Raw genomic sequence first — 16484 nt, forward strand, 5'->3', positions numbered from 1 at the left:
TCAATTTAAAGACTCGAACCATTGAAAATTTGTACTTCATTTCTCTGATAAAGCAAGTGGTCAGGAGAAGAGTCCAGACCCGAAACGTCAGCTTTCCTGCTCCTCTGATGCTGCTTGGCTTGCTGTGATCATCCAGCTCTACGCCTTGTTATCTCAGATTCTCTAGCATCGGCATTTTCCACTATCTCTAAATCAATTTTAACTCCATTTCTCTGTCTCCTTCCCATGAATGACAACATTGATCTCAGCTATCAATTTTTGATCTCAGGGTGCCAGTTTAAACATTGTTGGTATGGATCAGCAAGTATTGATAGAATTGCAAATTACCACATTTTGGAGAAATTAATTAGAACAGTAATACGAACCTCCAGATGTATGTTTATTTGTATTTGGTAGCCAAGAGCAATGTGAAGAAAGCTTTTTAGTTAATGCAGTGAGTAGTTATTCCACTTTCTGGTTAACTGCAACTCCCCAGGATATTGATACTGGGGGATTTACCTGAGGCAATACAATTGAACACTAAGAAGATATGTTGAATTCTCCCTTGGAGAAGGTCATTGTCACTTGTGTGGTGCAAATGTAACATTTCACATATCAGCCCAAGCCTGACTGTTGTCCAGACTGTCTTGCTGTATATGGACACAGGTTGCATCAGTAATTAAGGCAGTGGAAATGTGAATTAAGTATCTCAATGGTCTAACCAATGACATTTTATGTGATAAAAGTACTTTTACTTTTTGCATGATGCATCAGTACTTTATGGTCAATAGGTAGTCAATGATGCCCAATAACTAACCTCTACTTTGTCTTGGTGACTCAGACACAAATGGAGTAGTGGATTAATATTGAATGAAGGTGGTACTAGGGCATTTACATATACAATAGACTGTGTAGGCTCACATATGGGCTTACTGAGAGGATGGAATCACTTTTATTTGCAAAATATCCCAGAAATGCAGGCACCTGTGAAGTGGCATTTGTGGGTTCTGTTCCCATGTGAAATCCTGCAATCCTGGCAAAGGTATATCTTTGCTCTGTCTGCTTCCAACCAGCAAAAAAGATGGGAATGTATTTACTTCCCTTGCAACACAGAGTCTCAGTGAGCTATCTTGTGCTGGTGAATCGGAAGTTGTTGAAGACATTATTCAGTGTTGGAATGTGACACATAGATATTCATGACCACAGTAACCATCCTTACTGTGATCTAAGACTGCATTTTACCCTGCTGCAAGTGGCAAATTATAGTGAGGGTCCCCTCAGTGAGTGGAAACGTACTGCCCCTGGTTTGGAACCCTATTTCTGGTTCTGATCAGACAATAAATACTTGCCTTTCAAGGGGCTCTCTGTGTGAACATAGAACATAGAACAGTTCAGGACAGGAGCAGGCCCTTCAGCCCATGATGTTGTGCTGAATATGATGCCAAATTAACTAATCCCTTCTGCCTACCCTTGGTCCATATACCTCTGTTCCATGCATAGCCATTTGCTTATCTTAAAGCTCGTTAAATGCCCCTGTTGTATCCGCCTCCACCATCACCCCAGAAAATTAGACGTCTTCTCAGCTGAAGCAGTCTAGCTCAGTTCAGGAATCTAAGCAACCATCAGTGGATTGGATTGGTGTTGTTGCCAAGTCCCTTTTTGTATACTAGCTAGTCTATTCCAAAAATTAAAGATCCAGAAAGTATTTTAGCAAATGCCAGGAAAGGATCATTCATCACAGAATCATAGAATCCCAACAGTGTGGAAACAGGCCATTCAGCCCAACAAGTCCACACTGCTTCTCCAAAGAGCATTCCAACCCGACTCATTCCCCTAATCCTGCATTTCCCCATGTCTAACCCACCTGACCTAAACATCCCTGGACACTATGGGCAATTTAGCATGACAAATCCACCTAACCTACACATTTTTGGACTGTGGGAAGAAACCAGAGCACCTGGAGGAAACCCACGCAAACATGCGGAGAATGTCCGTGTGAAGTTTGTACAATCGTCTGAAGGTGAGTATGCTAAATGGCTGAGGGAATACGGTACCAGGAGCATGAGGAATGGGGTGCCAGGTATGTTGGTAGATTGGGTCCCAGATGGATGAGGGTGTGAGGGTGCCAAAGGGAGAAGAGTACAGTTGGGTAAGAGAGAAAGGGTGGCTGGTAAGTTGGTGAGTCGTTTGCATAAGTTGGATCAGATGGGGATGATGTTGGGGATTGTCCCATTTGGTGGGGGGCCGGCATGGAGAAGAGGATAGGCCTGGCACGGAGGAGAGAGGTCAAGAGAATTTTGGGGTTGTGGCTATTCCTAGGAGATGTAGCAGCTTTTAACTGTTGTAATTTTTCCTGACAAAGTGTTAAGTCATGTTAGTTGCAACCTTACAAAGTCTCCAACGCTTTCTATTTCTAAGCGGGACATAACACCAGTGCTTCATTGGAGGCTGACTGATGACGTTACCTAGAATGGTGACGAAACGTCTGAAAACTAAGCTTCCAGCTCAGCGAGCAAACTCACATCCGGAACCTCAACCTGAGCTACAAATCTTCTCAAAACTCGCGAGGAGAATGTATCTTAGAACATAAGAGTATGACACAGAAGCAGGCCCTTTGGCCCACCATGTCCATGCTGGCCATGATGCCATTCCAAACTAATCTCATCTCTCTGTAACATCCTATTTTCTGTCTGTTCAGGCACCTACTAAATGTGTTTCGAACTTTGCTATCATATCTGCTTCTACTACCTTCCCTCCGCGTTCCAGGCACCTACTACCTTCTGTATTAAAAAAATTTCCTTGCACCTCTCCTTTAAACTTTTCCCCTCTTACCTTGAAACTATTCTCCCTAGTACTTGATGTTTCCACTCCAAGAAAAAGTCTCTGACTATACACTCTTTCCATACCTCTCATAATTTTATTGCCTCTATCAGGCTGCCTCTCAGCCTCCAACGATCTACTCAAAATAATCCAAGTTTATAGAAAATCTTCTTATAACTAATACCCTCCAATCCAGGGAACATCCTGTAAACCTCTTCCACACCTTCTCCAAAGCCTCCATATCTTTCAGAGAGTGTGGTGATCAGAACTGCACACAACACTCCAAATATGAGCAGACTAAAGTTTTATTCAGCTGCAACATGACTTGCCAATTTTATACTCAATGCCCTGACCTATGAAGGCAAGCATGTCATATGCCTTCTTTACCACTTTATCCACATATGTTGCTATTTAGAGGGAGCTTACAAGGACCCGGGTTCAATTCCACCCTTGGGTGTCTGTTTGTGTGGAGTTTGCACATTCTCCCTGTATCTGTGTGAGTAAATTGACCATGCTAAATTGCCACAGTGTAGAGGCCAGATGGATTAGCCGTGGTAAATACCAAGTTAGTAGGATAAGTTGGGCAGTGAGTCTAGTTTCTCTGCTCTTCAAAGAGTCAGTGTGGGCTCAATGGGCCAAATGACCTGCTTCCACACTGTAGAGATTCTATGATTCTATGACTCTATAAATTCGGACCCAAAGATCCCTCTGTAACAGTGCTTCTAAGTGTTTTGCCATTAACTTTCATCTTGCATTTGTCTTTCCAAAATCCGTCAGCCATTTCTCTGCCTAACTTTCCAATGGATCTATATAATGATGTACCGTTTGACAATATTCCTCTTTATCCACAACTCACCTATTCTTGTATTTTCTACAGTCCGACTAATCAGACCACCTTTATCATAATTATTTAAGTTATTTATTTATATTACACAGGTTAGAGGTTCCAGCGTTGATCCTTGTCAAAGACCTCCAGTCAGAAAACCACTCAATTATAACCATCCTCTGTCTTCTATGACCAAGCCAATTTTGAATGTAATTTACTAACTTACCGTAGGTCCCACTTGACTTAATCTACTGGACCATCCAATGAAGGAACATGTTAAATACTATAGTAAAGTCCATGTAAGCTATGTAGGGTATCCACTGCCTTATCCTCATCAATCATCGCTATCGTTTTCTCAAAAAAACACTCAATAAAATTTCTTAAACAAATCCTCAGCCCCCACAAAGCCATGTTGACTATATCCTAAAGTCCATTATTTTCCAAATGGGAGTAAAACCTCTTTTTTAAGAATCTTCTGCAATAATTTCCCTATCACTCATGTACGACACACTGGCCTATATTTCTGCAGAAGGATCTAGGCCAGAAACGTCAGCCTTCCTGCTCCTAAGATGCTGCTTGGCCTGCTGTGTTCATCCAGCTCCACACCTGTTATCTCGGATTCTCCAGCATTTGCAGTTCCTATTATCTCTGATTATAATTTCGTACATTATCCCTGTTGTCTTTTTTCATCAAAAGAACAACATTAGTTATTCTGCAGTCATCTGGGACCTTGCCTGTGGCTAAAGTGGATACGGAATGTGGCTCAGTGGTTAGCACTGCAGCCTCACAGCACCAGGGACCTGGGTTTGATTTCAGCCTCAGGCGACTGTCTGTGTGGGGTTTACACATTCTCCCCCTGTCTGCGTGGGTTTCCTCCAGGTGCTCCAGTTTCCTCCCACAGTCCAAAGATGTGCAGGCTAGGTGGATCGCCCATGCTAAATTGCCCGTCGTATTCAGGGGTGTGTGGATTATAGGTGGATGGGTCTGGGTGGGATGCTTCAAGGGGCGGTGTGGACTTGTTGGGCCAAAGGGCCTGTTTCCACACTGTTGGTAATCTAATCTTAATCTTAACATCATCCTTGTCTTTCTTCTTGGAGAATTAACAAGGCAAAATTCTCATTAAGGACCTCATCCACTTTCTCTGGCTACCTGCACATCTGCCCTCCTTTGACTTTTACTGGACCTATCCTCTCCATAGCGACGTTCTTTCTCCTAATATACATACAACATGCCTTGGGATTCTTCTTCTTACTCCTATCTGCTAGAGACATTTCATGGCCCCTTTTAGACTTCCTGAATTTTTATTTAAATTCTTTCCTGCTTCCTCAAGAACCATATCTGATGTCAGTTTCCTAAACTAATTTTTTCTTTTTGATTAAACTTCCAATATCTGTTGTCATCCAAGGTTCCCAAATCTTGCCATCCTTATCTCTCATCCTAACAGGAATAAATAAATAAAAAGGATGGAAAGACATGGTTTAAAAAAAAGTATATCCATGATAGCAGCTTGTGGCATTTCTTTGAAAGCATTGTAATCCTAGAAACCATATCTGCAGCAACTACCAAAGACTTGACAAATTCAGCTCAGAGTTCCCAAGCTGCAGTCATTGAAGGGGATCAGGAAGGAAAACGTCTACATGGGTATTTTGTTCCTGAAAGCTTTTGCACCATATTGATTAAGTAGAACTTCATAGAGACTGAACAAATTTTCAAAAGTGACCTGATGAATTTGTAAAATGCTTTATGACTGCTTTCTCAAACAAGATGTGATGGGACCAATTACTAATTTTTGGATCTAGCATTCTGTAAGAAAACAGGTTAAATTAGTGATTTATTGTCAAAGGTCCTCCAGAAAGAAAGTGATTAAAAATGTCAATTACATGATGCATTTGAAAGCAAAATACTGCGTCCTAAATAGAAATCATGAATCTAAATAAACAAACATGAAAGGTGTGCTAGCTAATTGGATAAATAAAGTGAGAAATATTTAAAGAAATGATTCAATTTGTTCAACAAATTCCATTGTCCCCAGTGAAAAACATCTCAAAATTCATTTGTGACTTAAAAAGGAAATTAAGGAAAACAGTAAAGGTGTTAATGTTGCAAAGAATCGTAGCATGATGGACAATTAGAGTATTTTCAAAATGAGAGCAGGATGACCAGAAAGTTTATAAAATTATAAAAAAGAATGTGAACAAGAAGGAATATAAAAATGAGTTATTAGAACATATACACATGTAAAAATAAGATGTGTAGTTGACGTTTTCTAATTCTTGATCATAGAACAGCACAGCACAGTACAGGCCCTTCGGCCCACAATGTTGTGCCGAACTTTTACCCGAAACCTAAGGTCTATCTAACCTCCACCGCTACCTTATACTATCATCCATATTGCCTATCTAATAGCCGCTTAAATGCCCCCAGCGAGGCTGATTCCACTACCCTCTCCGGCAATGCATTCCATGCCCCTACCACTCTCTGAGTATAGAACTTACCTCTGACGTCTCCCCAATATCTGCATCTTTTCACTTTAAAACTCGTAAAAGCTGCCTCCACCCTAAGAAAAAGTCTCTAGCTGTCTACTCTATTTGTACCTCTGATCATTTTGTACACCTCTATAAAATCATCACTCATCCTTTGTCGTTCTAAAGAGAAAAGCCCTAGCTCTCTCAACCTTTCCTCGTAAGACCTTCCCTCCATTCCAGACAACATCCTGGTAAATCTCATCTGCACCTTTTCCAACGCTTCCACATCTTTCCTGTAATGAGGTGACCAGAACTGGAGACAATACTCCAGATGTGGCCGAACCAGGCTTTTGTATAGCTGGAGCATAACTTCACAGCTCTTGAACTCAATCCCTCTATTAATGAAAGCCAACACACCATACGCCTTCTTAAAACTCTATCCACCTGGGTGGCAGCTTTCGGGGAACTGTGGACATAAACCCCAAGATCTTTCTGCTCCTCCACACTGCCAAGAACCTTTCCGTTGACCCTGCGTTCAAGTTTGTCCTTCCAAATGAATCAACTCACACTTTTCAGGGTTAAACTCCATCTGCCACTTCTCAGCCCAGCTCTGCATTCTATCGATGTCCCTTCATAACCTAGAACAGCTGTCCACAATGTGACCCACCTTTGTATCATCCACAGACTTACTAATCCAACCTTCCACTCCTTCATCCAAATCATTTACAAAAATCACAAATAGAACAGATCCTTGTGGTACACCACTGGTAACTGAGCACCATGTTGAATATTTTCCATCCACTACCATCCTTTGCCTTCTAAGGGTCAACCAATTCTGATTCAAATCTGCCACATTTCCCCCATCCCATGCCAACTTATCTTCTGCATGAGCCTACCATGGAGGATCTTATCAAACGCCTTGCTTAAATCCATGTATACCACGTGCACTGCTCTACCTTCATCCACGTGTTTGGTCACCTCTTGAAAGAATTATGTAAGGTTTGTGAGGCATGATCTACCCCTCACAAATCCATGCTGACTATCACAAATCAAACTGTGCCTTTCCAAGTGATCATAAATTCTGTCTCTCAGAGCCCTTGCCAATAATTTGCCCACCATTGACGTAAGACTAGCTGGTCTGTAATTTCTGGGGTTATCTCTGTTCCCTTTTTTGAACAAGGGAATGACGTTTGCCTCTTTCCAATATTCCGGCACTATACCCATGGATAGTGAGGACAAAAAGGACATCGTCAAAGGCCCTGTGATTTCATCCCTTGCTTCCCAGAGAATCCTTGGATAAATCCCATTAGGCCGCGGGGACTTATCTATCTTCAACTTCCTCAGAATTCCTAGCACATCTTCTTTACTACCATCAACCTCCTCTTGCCTACCTGCCTGTTTCACAACGTCCTCCTCTACAACTAAGCCCCTCTCAGTTGTGAATATTGAAGTATTCATAAAAGCCACTTGTGTATGTATCAGGATGGGAACACCGTGATCATCCATATGTATTTCTGGGAAATGTAGCAGTGACAAACTCAAATTGTAGATGCCATTTGGGTCTGTGTTCACACTGGCATGTTGTTCGGTCCATTTTCCTAACTTACCAAATTTGCTGGGCTCCTTCTTCAGGTGTTGATAATGGTATTTGGCATTTGACTGGAAGATTATCCATTCTGACTTTAACAGTTATATCTGTTCAGTACAGTAGAATTAAGGAAAAGGAAATTTGTCATTTTAGAATGGAAACAGTTTACTTCTAATATTCTATGTTTGATGTGATGTAAAAAAAGTGAAGGGAACTAAAGACAAAATTATTTTTAATGTGATAAATGTTCATTGATTTGGCTGCATGTTAAATTTTTGTGGCACTTTATAATGTATTTAAGGGCTACTTACCAAAGCTGATTGGAAGAGTCCTTTCTTTTGTTCCTAAATACCCAAATTATTTGGTCTCTGTGAGGCTGATAAGCAACTGTAATTTTCACTGTGGAAAGCTCGGTCTGATCTCTCACAATCAATATTTAAAATTAGAAATAGAGCTGAAATAACAACGGCAATAATGTACAAACAAAATTATGACACAGCTGTTTGACAGCCATGACATATGTCCTAATAATAAAACTGTCTTATTTAAACTAACCTCACAATTAATTCTTTGCAATGCTGACATGAAATTTAATAGTTTACTAGTTCTGGTAATAACTTGTGATGGTACAGTGACTTTTATTATTCTAAGACAGCAGGTGTATGTGAGTATAGATAACTTTTAAATCTGAAGTTATACTACTATGGTGCTGTGGTATATATGACATAATCAAAAATAATAACAAATTGTATTTGTAGTGCCGTGAGTTTTGGAGTATTATTAAATTAACATCGAGTTAAATAAAGGATGTTAAGACAGGTAACCAAACGTTTGAGATTTTAATAGTGTCTCAAAGGAGGAAAATATAGACATGTGAAATTGGGAGGGAATTCCAGAGATTTTTGCCGACACTGTGTGAAATATGGACGTCAACTGCAGAGTAAAGAAAATCATGGATACAGAAGAGGAGATATAGAGGAAAACAGTGATCCCAAAGAGTTATGCAGCCAGACAAAGTCGCAAAGTTAATGGCAGAATATGCATAAAGGGAAATGTAAACCAATATAACAATTTTAAAGAGCAACGCATTACTGACTTGGAACATACGCAGATTAGAATCAGATTGATGAAAAAAACATGGCTTGGTATGAGTTAGAATATGGACTGCAAAGTTTTAAATGAGCTCAAGTTTATAGAGGACCCAAGGTGGGAGCCCAGCAAAGGTCCCTTTGGTCCTTGGGCCTCTCAACAGATGTCCAATTCGTTACAAACATAGAACATAGAAATGTACAATACTGGAATGGGCCCTTTGGCCACAATGTTGTGCCCTTCATGATGCCAAATTAAACTAACCTCTTCTGCCTGCCTTTGGTCCAAATCCCTTCATCCCTTTCATATTCATGTGCTTATCTGAAAGTCCAGTAAATGCCTCTATCATTTCTGTCTCCACCACCACTGCTAGCAGCATGTTCCACACTCCAATCACTCTCATTGTAAAAACATTACCCCTCATGTCTCTGTTAGATGCATGCCCCCCAATATCAGACATTTAAATTCTGAGATGCCCATCCACTCCATCTTTGTAGCTCCTAATTTTATAGACTTACATCAAGTCTCCCCTCAGCCTATGCCACGTCAGAGAAAGCAACTCAAATTTTCCTAGCCTCTCCTTACAATTTGTACCTTTTAATCCTGGCTGCATTCTGCACCCTGTCCAAAGCTCTACATCCTTCTTATAATGTGGTAACCAGAATTGAATGCAGTACTCTGAGTAGCCTAACCAAAGTCTTTATATGACTTACTGCAACATGACATACTGACTCTCATATTCAATTCTGCAACAAATAAAGGCAAGCATGCCATTTCCTTTCTTTGCAGCATTATCTACTTGTATGGCCACTTTCAGGGAGCTTTGGACTTTAATCCCAAGATCCCTCTACATTAATGCTATTCAGGGTCCTGCCATCAACTGTATACTTGTCCTTGACGTTTGAGCTGTCACAGTGCAGCACCTCACACTTGAACTAAACTCCATCTGCCATTTCCTCTGTCCATATCTGCAACTGAAGCATATCCTGCTGCATCCTTTGATAAGCTTCTATACTATCCATGACTTCAACAATCTTTGTACAGTCTGCACACTTACTAACCCCCACACATACATTCTCATCACAGTCATGTATATATATCATGAACAGCAGAGGCCCCAGTACAGATCCCTGCAGAACACAACTAGTCACAGACCTCCAGCCAGAAAAAACATCCTTCCACCAATATCCTGTGCCTTCTATGGGACAGCCAATTCTGAATCTATGCGGCCAAGTTACTCTGGATCCCATACATCTTAATCTTCTGGAATCAGCCTACCATGAGGGACCTTGTCAAAGGCCTTCATAAACTCCATGTAGACATCATCCATTGCTTTACCCTCATTGATTACCTGTATTACCTCCTCAAAAATTCAATCAAGTTAGTAAAACGTGACCTGCCTCTCTCAAAGCCATGCCAATTTTCCCTAATTAGGCCATGCTTTTCTGCGTGAATGTAAACGCTATCCCTAAGAATTCTTTCCAACAGCTTCCCAACCATCGATATGGGACTCATCAGTATATAGTTCCCTAAATTATCCCCATTTCCCTTCTTGGGCAGGCACAACATTACCTAATCAATAGTCCTCTAGGATCTGTCCATTGGATAATGAGGATACAGAGATCATGGTCAAAGCCCCAGCAATTTCCTCTCTTGTCCCTCTCAATAACTTGGGGTAAATAATATTGGGCCCTTCATGCTATTCAAACGACCTAACACCACTTCTTTCTTGATCTCAAAATGCCTTGGCATTTTAGCATGCTCCACACAAACCTCACTTTCCTCCATATTCTTCACCTGGGTGAATACCGACACAAAATACTCACTTAGGATCTCACCCACATCCTCTGCCTCAAAGCACAAGTTCCCCCTTTACCTTGAGTGGTCATATCTTTTACCTCAGTATTCTCTTTTTAATTCTCTTTAATCCTACTTTCTAAGGTCATTTTATGGCCTCTGTTGCTCTCCTGCTTCCCTGCTTGAGTTCTTTCCTGCTTTTTTTTTGTATTCCTCACGGCCCCTGTCCGATTTTAGCTTCCTACGCTTTATGTATACATTGTGTGGTTACTTTCCCTATTGAACCTCCCAAAATGCCTCACCTCATCTCATTTTGCACTTATCAGGTTTAAATTCTGACTGCCATTGCTCTACCCAATTTGCCAGCTGATCAATATCAGCCTGTAACCTTAGACCGTCCTCTTCACTATAAGTAATACCACCAATGTTCATGTCATCTGCAAAGTTATTAACAATATTTTCTTCATTCACGTTCAAGTTGTTAATGTACGTAACAAATAGCAAGGCTCCCAGCACCAATTCTTATGGTACACTGCTGATCGTAGGTTTCCAATCACAAAACATCCCTCTGCCATCCATCCCCCTTTGCTTCCTGTTTGCAAGCCAACTTTGAATCCAGTTTGCCAACTGCCTTGAATCCCACTCGCTCTTACCTTTTGGACCAACCTTCCATTTGGGGCCTTATCAATGACCTTACTGAAGTCTGTGTAAATTGCAACAACTGCCATACACTCATCAATATACGGAATCACCTTTTCAAAAAATCGCAAATTTGTCAGACAGGATCTCCCTTTAATTAATCCATGGTGACTAACCTTCATCCAATCCCATCCCTCAGTATTTTTCCAATAATTTCCTACCATTTCGGAATAACTGACCACAAGTGAAGTGTCAAAAGACTTGACTATAGTTAATGTAGTTCCTTTGTTTCAGAAGGACAGTAGAGATAAGGCAGGTAATTACAGACTAGCGAAGTATAAAATATCTCCACCAGAGCCCCAGAAATTTCCTCCCTTCTCTCCCATAGCAGCCTGGGATCCATCTCATCTAGCCCGGGGGACTTATGCACATTTGTACCTGTGCAAACATCTGATACCTCCTTGTTAGTCTTGACATAGTCTCGAAAATCACCATCCCAACTGAAACCCCCAGCTTCAATATCTTTTTTCATCTGTGAAGACAAATTAAATGTATTCATTTAAGACATGAACCACATCCTTCAGCTCCACCACAGGTTCCCCCTTTGGTCTCTAGTAGGTTCCATTCTTTTCCCAGTAGCCGCCTTAACTTTCAAAATACTTCTATCTGCCAAAGATATTTTGTGGCCCCTCTTTTCCACCCTCTACACTCCCCATTCTTCTGAAGAATCTCCCTTGTTTTTAAAGCACTGCACCTGACATTTGGGAGGCGATGGCCTTGTTATTATCACTAGACTACTAATCTGCAGACCTAGGTCATGTCCTAGGGAACTGGGTTCGAATCCCACTATGGTAAATGGTAGAATTTGAATTCACTAGAAAATCTGTAATTAAGATTCTAATAATGACCGTGAATTAATTGCTGATTGTTCGAAAAAAAAAGACATCTGGTTCACTAATGTCCTTTAGGGAAGGAAACCGTCGTCCTTACCTGGTCTGGCCTACATGTGACTCCAGACTCTCAGCAACGTGGCTGACTCTTAATCTGCCCTCAGTGCAATTACAGATGGACAACAAATGCAGGGCCAGCCAGTAACACCCACATCCATGAACAAATATTTTTTAAAATCCTCCATTTTCTTTTTCACACACTCAAAATCCCTTGACATCCATGGATCCTGGACTTGCTGCACTTGTTCTTCACCCTTAGAGGAACATGCTGACCCTGAATCCTTATTATCCTACTTTTAAAAGATTCTCACTTTCCAAATGTAGACTTATTTGCAAGTGGCTGCTCCTGGCCTATGTTTACCAGACCCTGCCTAAAGACATTGAAAATGGTCTTCACCCAATTTAGACACTTCTGCGCTATCCTTACCTCTTTGTATGTTCCAAAGTTGTTAGACAGAGTTTTGGTTACCAGAATGGTTGCCCACTGAAACTTCAGTTCCCTGACAAGTTTCATTCTGAAGATTATGTTAAGAACTGCCTCATTTCTAGTAGGCCTATCTATGTACTGGCACAAAAAGCTCTCCTGGATGCACTTTAAATTTTCACCCAGTCTAATCCTTTCACACTAAGGTATCCTAGTTGTTGTTAGCCAAATTGAAATCCCTTACAACTATAACCCTGTTTCTCTCACACCTCTCTGTGATTTGCCAACATATCTGCTCCTCTATCTCCCATAACTGTTGGGAGGCCTGTAGTGTAATCCCAGCAAAGTAATTGTCTTTTTCTTATTTCTAAGCTCCACACAGCTGGATCATTTGAAGAGCTTCTAGGACATCTTCCCTCATTACTGCAGTGATGGTTTCCTTCATCAATAATGCAATGCCTGCATATCCTTACATCCCCCCTATTGTGTCTTAAGCTTCTGTACCCTGAAATGTTGAGCTGTCAGTCCTGTCGTTCCTTCAGCCATGTCTCAGTGATTGCAACAATATCATATTTCCACATGCTGATCACTGCTCTAAGTTCCACCATCTTACCATCAAGCACCTTTCATTTAAAATAGATACAGTTCAGCTTTCTATTACTTTCATGCTGTTATTCATTTTTGAGACTTCATGCTGAGCTTTTTTATCTTTGGAATTCAAACACAGTCCACCCTTGCCAAACATTCTGAAGCATGTTTCTCCTGTGGCAGTAACTACAAAGTGATGTGAAGTTGGAATCCTGACTACTTATTTTCTGACCTCTAAAGCAAAAGGGGCCAACTGTAAGAACTGTAATGTTTTCCTACTCATGCCCATGTAGCAGAGCTGATCTCGGTAGAAGAACCTAAAATTTTTCTGGTCTACATGACTCAGTTATTGAGTAGAAAAATTCAAGACATCAGAAGAGCCTTAATGTAAAATTTTAAATAAACTATTAATACTGCTGATGTGCAACTTAAATATTTTTAGATATCTCTGTATATACGATGATGAGCATTTTCTTCCCGGTATGTTGAGTTGCTTTTCATTCATTCAGGTTACATGGATATTGCTGCTGGGAGAGCATTGGTTGCCGGCCCTGGAGAAGGTGGCGGTGAACTGCCGTTTTAGTCCTTGGAGTGTAGGAGCACCACATTACTGTTGGGAAGGGAGTACCAAGACTTTGACCAGCAATAGTAAAGGAATAGTGCTTTATTTCCAAGTCAGGATGGCATGTGGCTTGAAGGAGAACTTGTAGATTATGATGTTCCCTTGTATCTGCTGCTGTTGCCCTTCTAAGTTGCAGGAGTCATCGGTCTGGTAGATGCCTTGGTGAATTACTGCAGTGCCTCTTTTGATAGTGCCTATTGCTGCACTGTGCATCAGCAGTGGAAGAGCTGAATGTTAACTGTAATGGGTGGGTTGCCAATCAATTGAGCAATCTTGCCTGATTGGCATCAAACTTCGTGAGTTTTGTTGGAGCTACAATCATCCAGGCAAATGAGGAGCATTCGATTAGACTTTTGACTTGAGGCTTGTAGATGGGTGGACAGACTTTGAGGGGGTAGGCAATGAGCTATTAACCACAGAATTGTGAGCCTCGGACCGGCTTTTGTAGCCACAGTATTTATATGCTTGATCAGCTCAATTACTGATTAATAGTAATCCCCAGGATGTTAATAGTGAGGGATTCAGAGGTGGAAACATGATTGACCATCAAGAGCCAATAGTTAAATTCTGTCTTATTGGAGATTACAGACGTCAGGCAATGGCAGAGCACGAGTGCTACTTGCAAGTTTTCAGCCCAAGTTTGGATATTGTCCAGGTCTTGCTGCATTTGGACATGGACTGCTCCAATATTTCAGGAGTCGTCAATAGTGCTGAACATTGAGTAGTCATCAGCAAAAATCCCACTTCTGATCTTATGGTGGACGGAATGTCATCAATGAAGAAGAAGCAGAAGATAGTTGGGCATAGGGCACTACTCGCAGGAACTCCGGCATTAACCTCCTTGGACTGAGGTGATTACAAGAGCTGTGTACCCATATCAAGGTACAAAATGCAAAATGTAAGCTTCATTAATTGCCAGGCCTTTTGCAGTACCAACAGCAATCAACATTGAAAATGGGCCAAGATACTTTAGTAATACAAAGAATGGCAAATCAAAACAGTTGGAAGTTTCTAATGCATTTATTTGTCTGCTACTGTTTCAGGATGGATATGAGCAGGGTTACAACCAATACGAATGCCTTTTTGATTATTTTCGGTATCATACTATGATAAACTTGAAACACTCATAAAATCAACTGCTGCATGTCTGCAAAGTTTCAAATGAATTTATTAGTCACTTCAATCAAGGCTAGAATTTCTGAAGTTTAGAATAGTATAATAGAGATGCTAGAGATTACAGTTCATTCTGCAGAGCCTTGTAGCTGAGTTGCTTCAGTCTTGCATTTCCTTGAGCCTCTAGCTGAAACATGTCCTTTTATATCTTCCTCTTTCCTTTTTCCCTGTCTTTTTGTTGGTGTTATGCATCTGTACCAACGGCTGACAGTGTATTTCCATGTAAACTGCAAAGCAAACAGATGGGGACTTCGGGAAAGAATATGACGAAAAGCACCAGTGTGATCGGTGATATGTACAGCATGGAGAAAAATGATGGCAGCCAGTCTGATACTGCTGTGGGCACTGTTGTAATGGGTGGGAAGAAGCGACGATCCAGCATTGGTGCTAAAATGGTCGCTATCGTAGGTCTCTCAAGACGTAGCCGCAGCACTTCACAGCTAAGTCAAACAGGTAGGCGCAACTTTATTTAAAGATTTACATCACCATTGGACTAGTACATTATAAGTTGCATTATAATTGCATATAAGTACATTATAATCTGTAATTTTAAACACAAATCACTAAATTCTGGATCAGTTGGTTATACTAATGATTTGACTGTGTTTGCAGTGTTGTACTGCTGTGCTGTTTTGTAAGTAACTACATTTGAATAGGAACGATAAATTGTAATTCTATCTCGGAACTGAATGTGAACTTCAGAATTTATTCAGTGAGGGAATTGGTGCATTGTGGGAAGAAGCACTACGCTGACTTTTTACAAAAACTTTGTCGGCCAAGAGAGAAATAGTAACGAGCAGTGGGACATGAGAGCTGAATATGGAAGGATTAATTAAATCAGGTGATTGGTGAGTTTTAAATTTCTTTTCTGTCAAAATGGGAAAAAATAGAAATGTGCAATGGAAGTATCACCTTTAAATTTAAACAGGTTATTTCACTTTAGAGAATGAATGACCAGTTATTGTTGAATGATAGCACCAAACTTAATGAGTTAAATAAAGTGCAATAAAGTTGGCAGGGTGAGTGATCTGTTGCGGCTGTAGCATGTGGATGTAGGTGTCCGCATCAACCATTCCTGCAGTGTTTTCAATTCAAAACTATTGAGCTCAGAATTGAAAGGAAGAGTAGAGGTGTAGACTACTTTATCAATAGAGAAAATCTTTGAAAATCTTAAGCACAAAAGAATTTGGGATGTCCTAGTTCAGGATTCTCTTAAGATTAACATGGAGGTTCAGTTGGAAAACAAATGCAATGTTCATGTTCATTTCAAGATGGGTAGAATACAAGAACAGAGATGGACCGCTGAGGATGAATAAGGCTCTGATCAGACCTGATTTGTGAGCAGTTTGGATCCTGTATCTAAGGAATGATGCGCTGGCATTGGAAGGGCTTCAGAGGTGGTTTATAAGAATGATCCCGGGCTTGCCGTATGAGAAGCAGTTGAGGACTATGAGAGGTATTTGATGGAGTTAGAAGGATGAGGGGAGAATCTCATTGAAACTTACAGAATACTGAGGGGCCTGG

General features: G+C 40.8%; 1 protein-coding gene across 6 annotated transcripts in view; it reads left to right on the forward strand.

Annotated features, from left to right (window-relative positions):
• Positions 1–16484, forward strand: part of rims2a (regulating synaptic membrane exocytosis 2a) — a 908436-nt gene that overhangs the window by 774287 nt on the left and 117665 nt on the right. For 5 of the 6 annotated variants that reach the window (XM_048528687.2, XM_048528689.2, XM_048528688.2 and 2 more), the window contains one exon: positions 15172–15413. In XM_048528687.2, the coding sequence (XP_048384644.2) occupies positions 15172–15413 (242 nt within the window). The remainder of the gene's footprint in view (positions 1–15171; positions 15414–16484) is intronic. The other variant, XM_059646025.1, reaches the window with a different exon arrangement.

The sequence above is a fragment of the Stegostoma tigrinum genome, chromosome 5, assembly GCF_030684315.1.
Source record: "Stegostoma tigrinum isolate sSteTig4 chromosome 5, sSteTig4.hap1, whole genome shotgun sequence".
Lineage (NCBI taxonomy): Eukaryota > Metazoa > Chordata > Chondrichthyes > Orectolobiformes > Stegostomatidae > Stegostoma > Stegostoma tigrinum.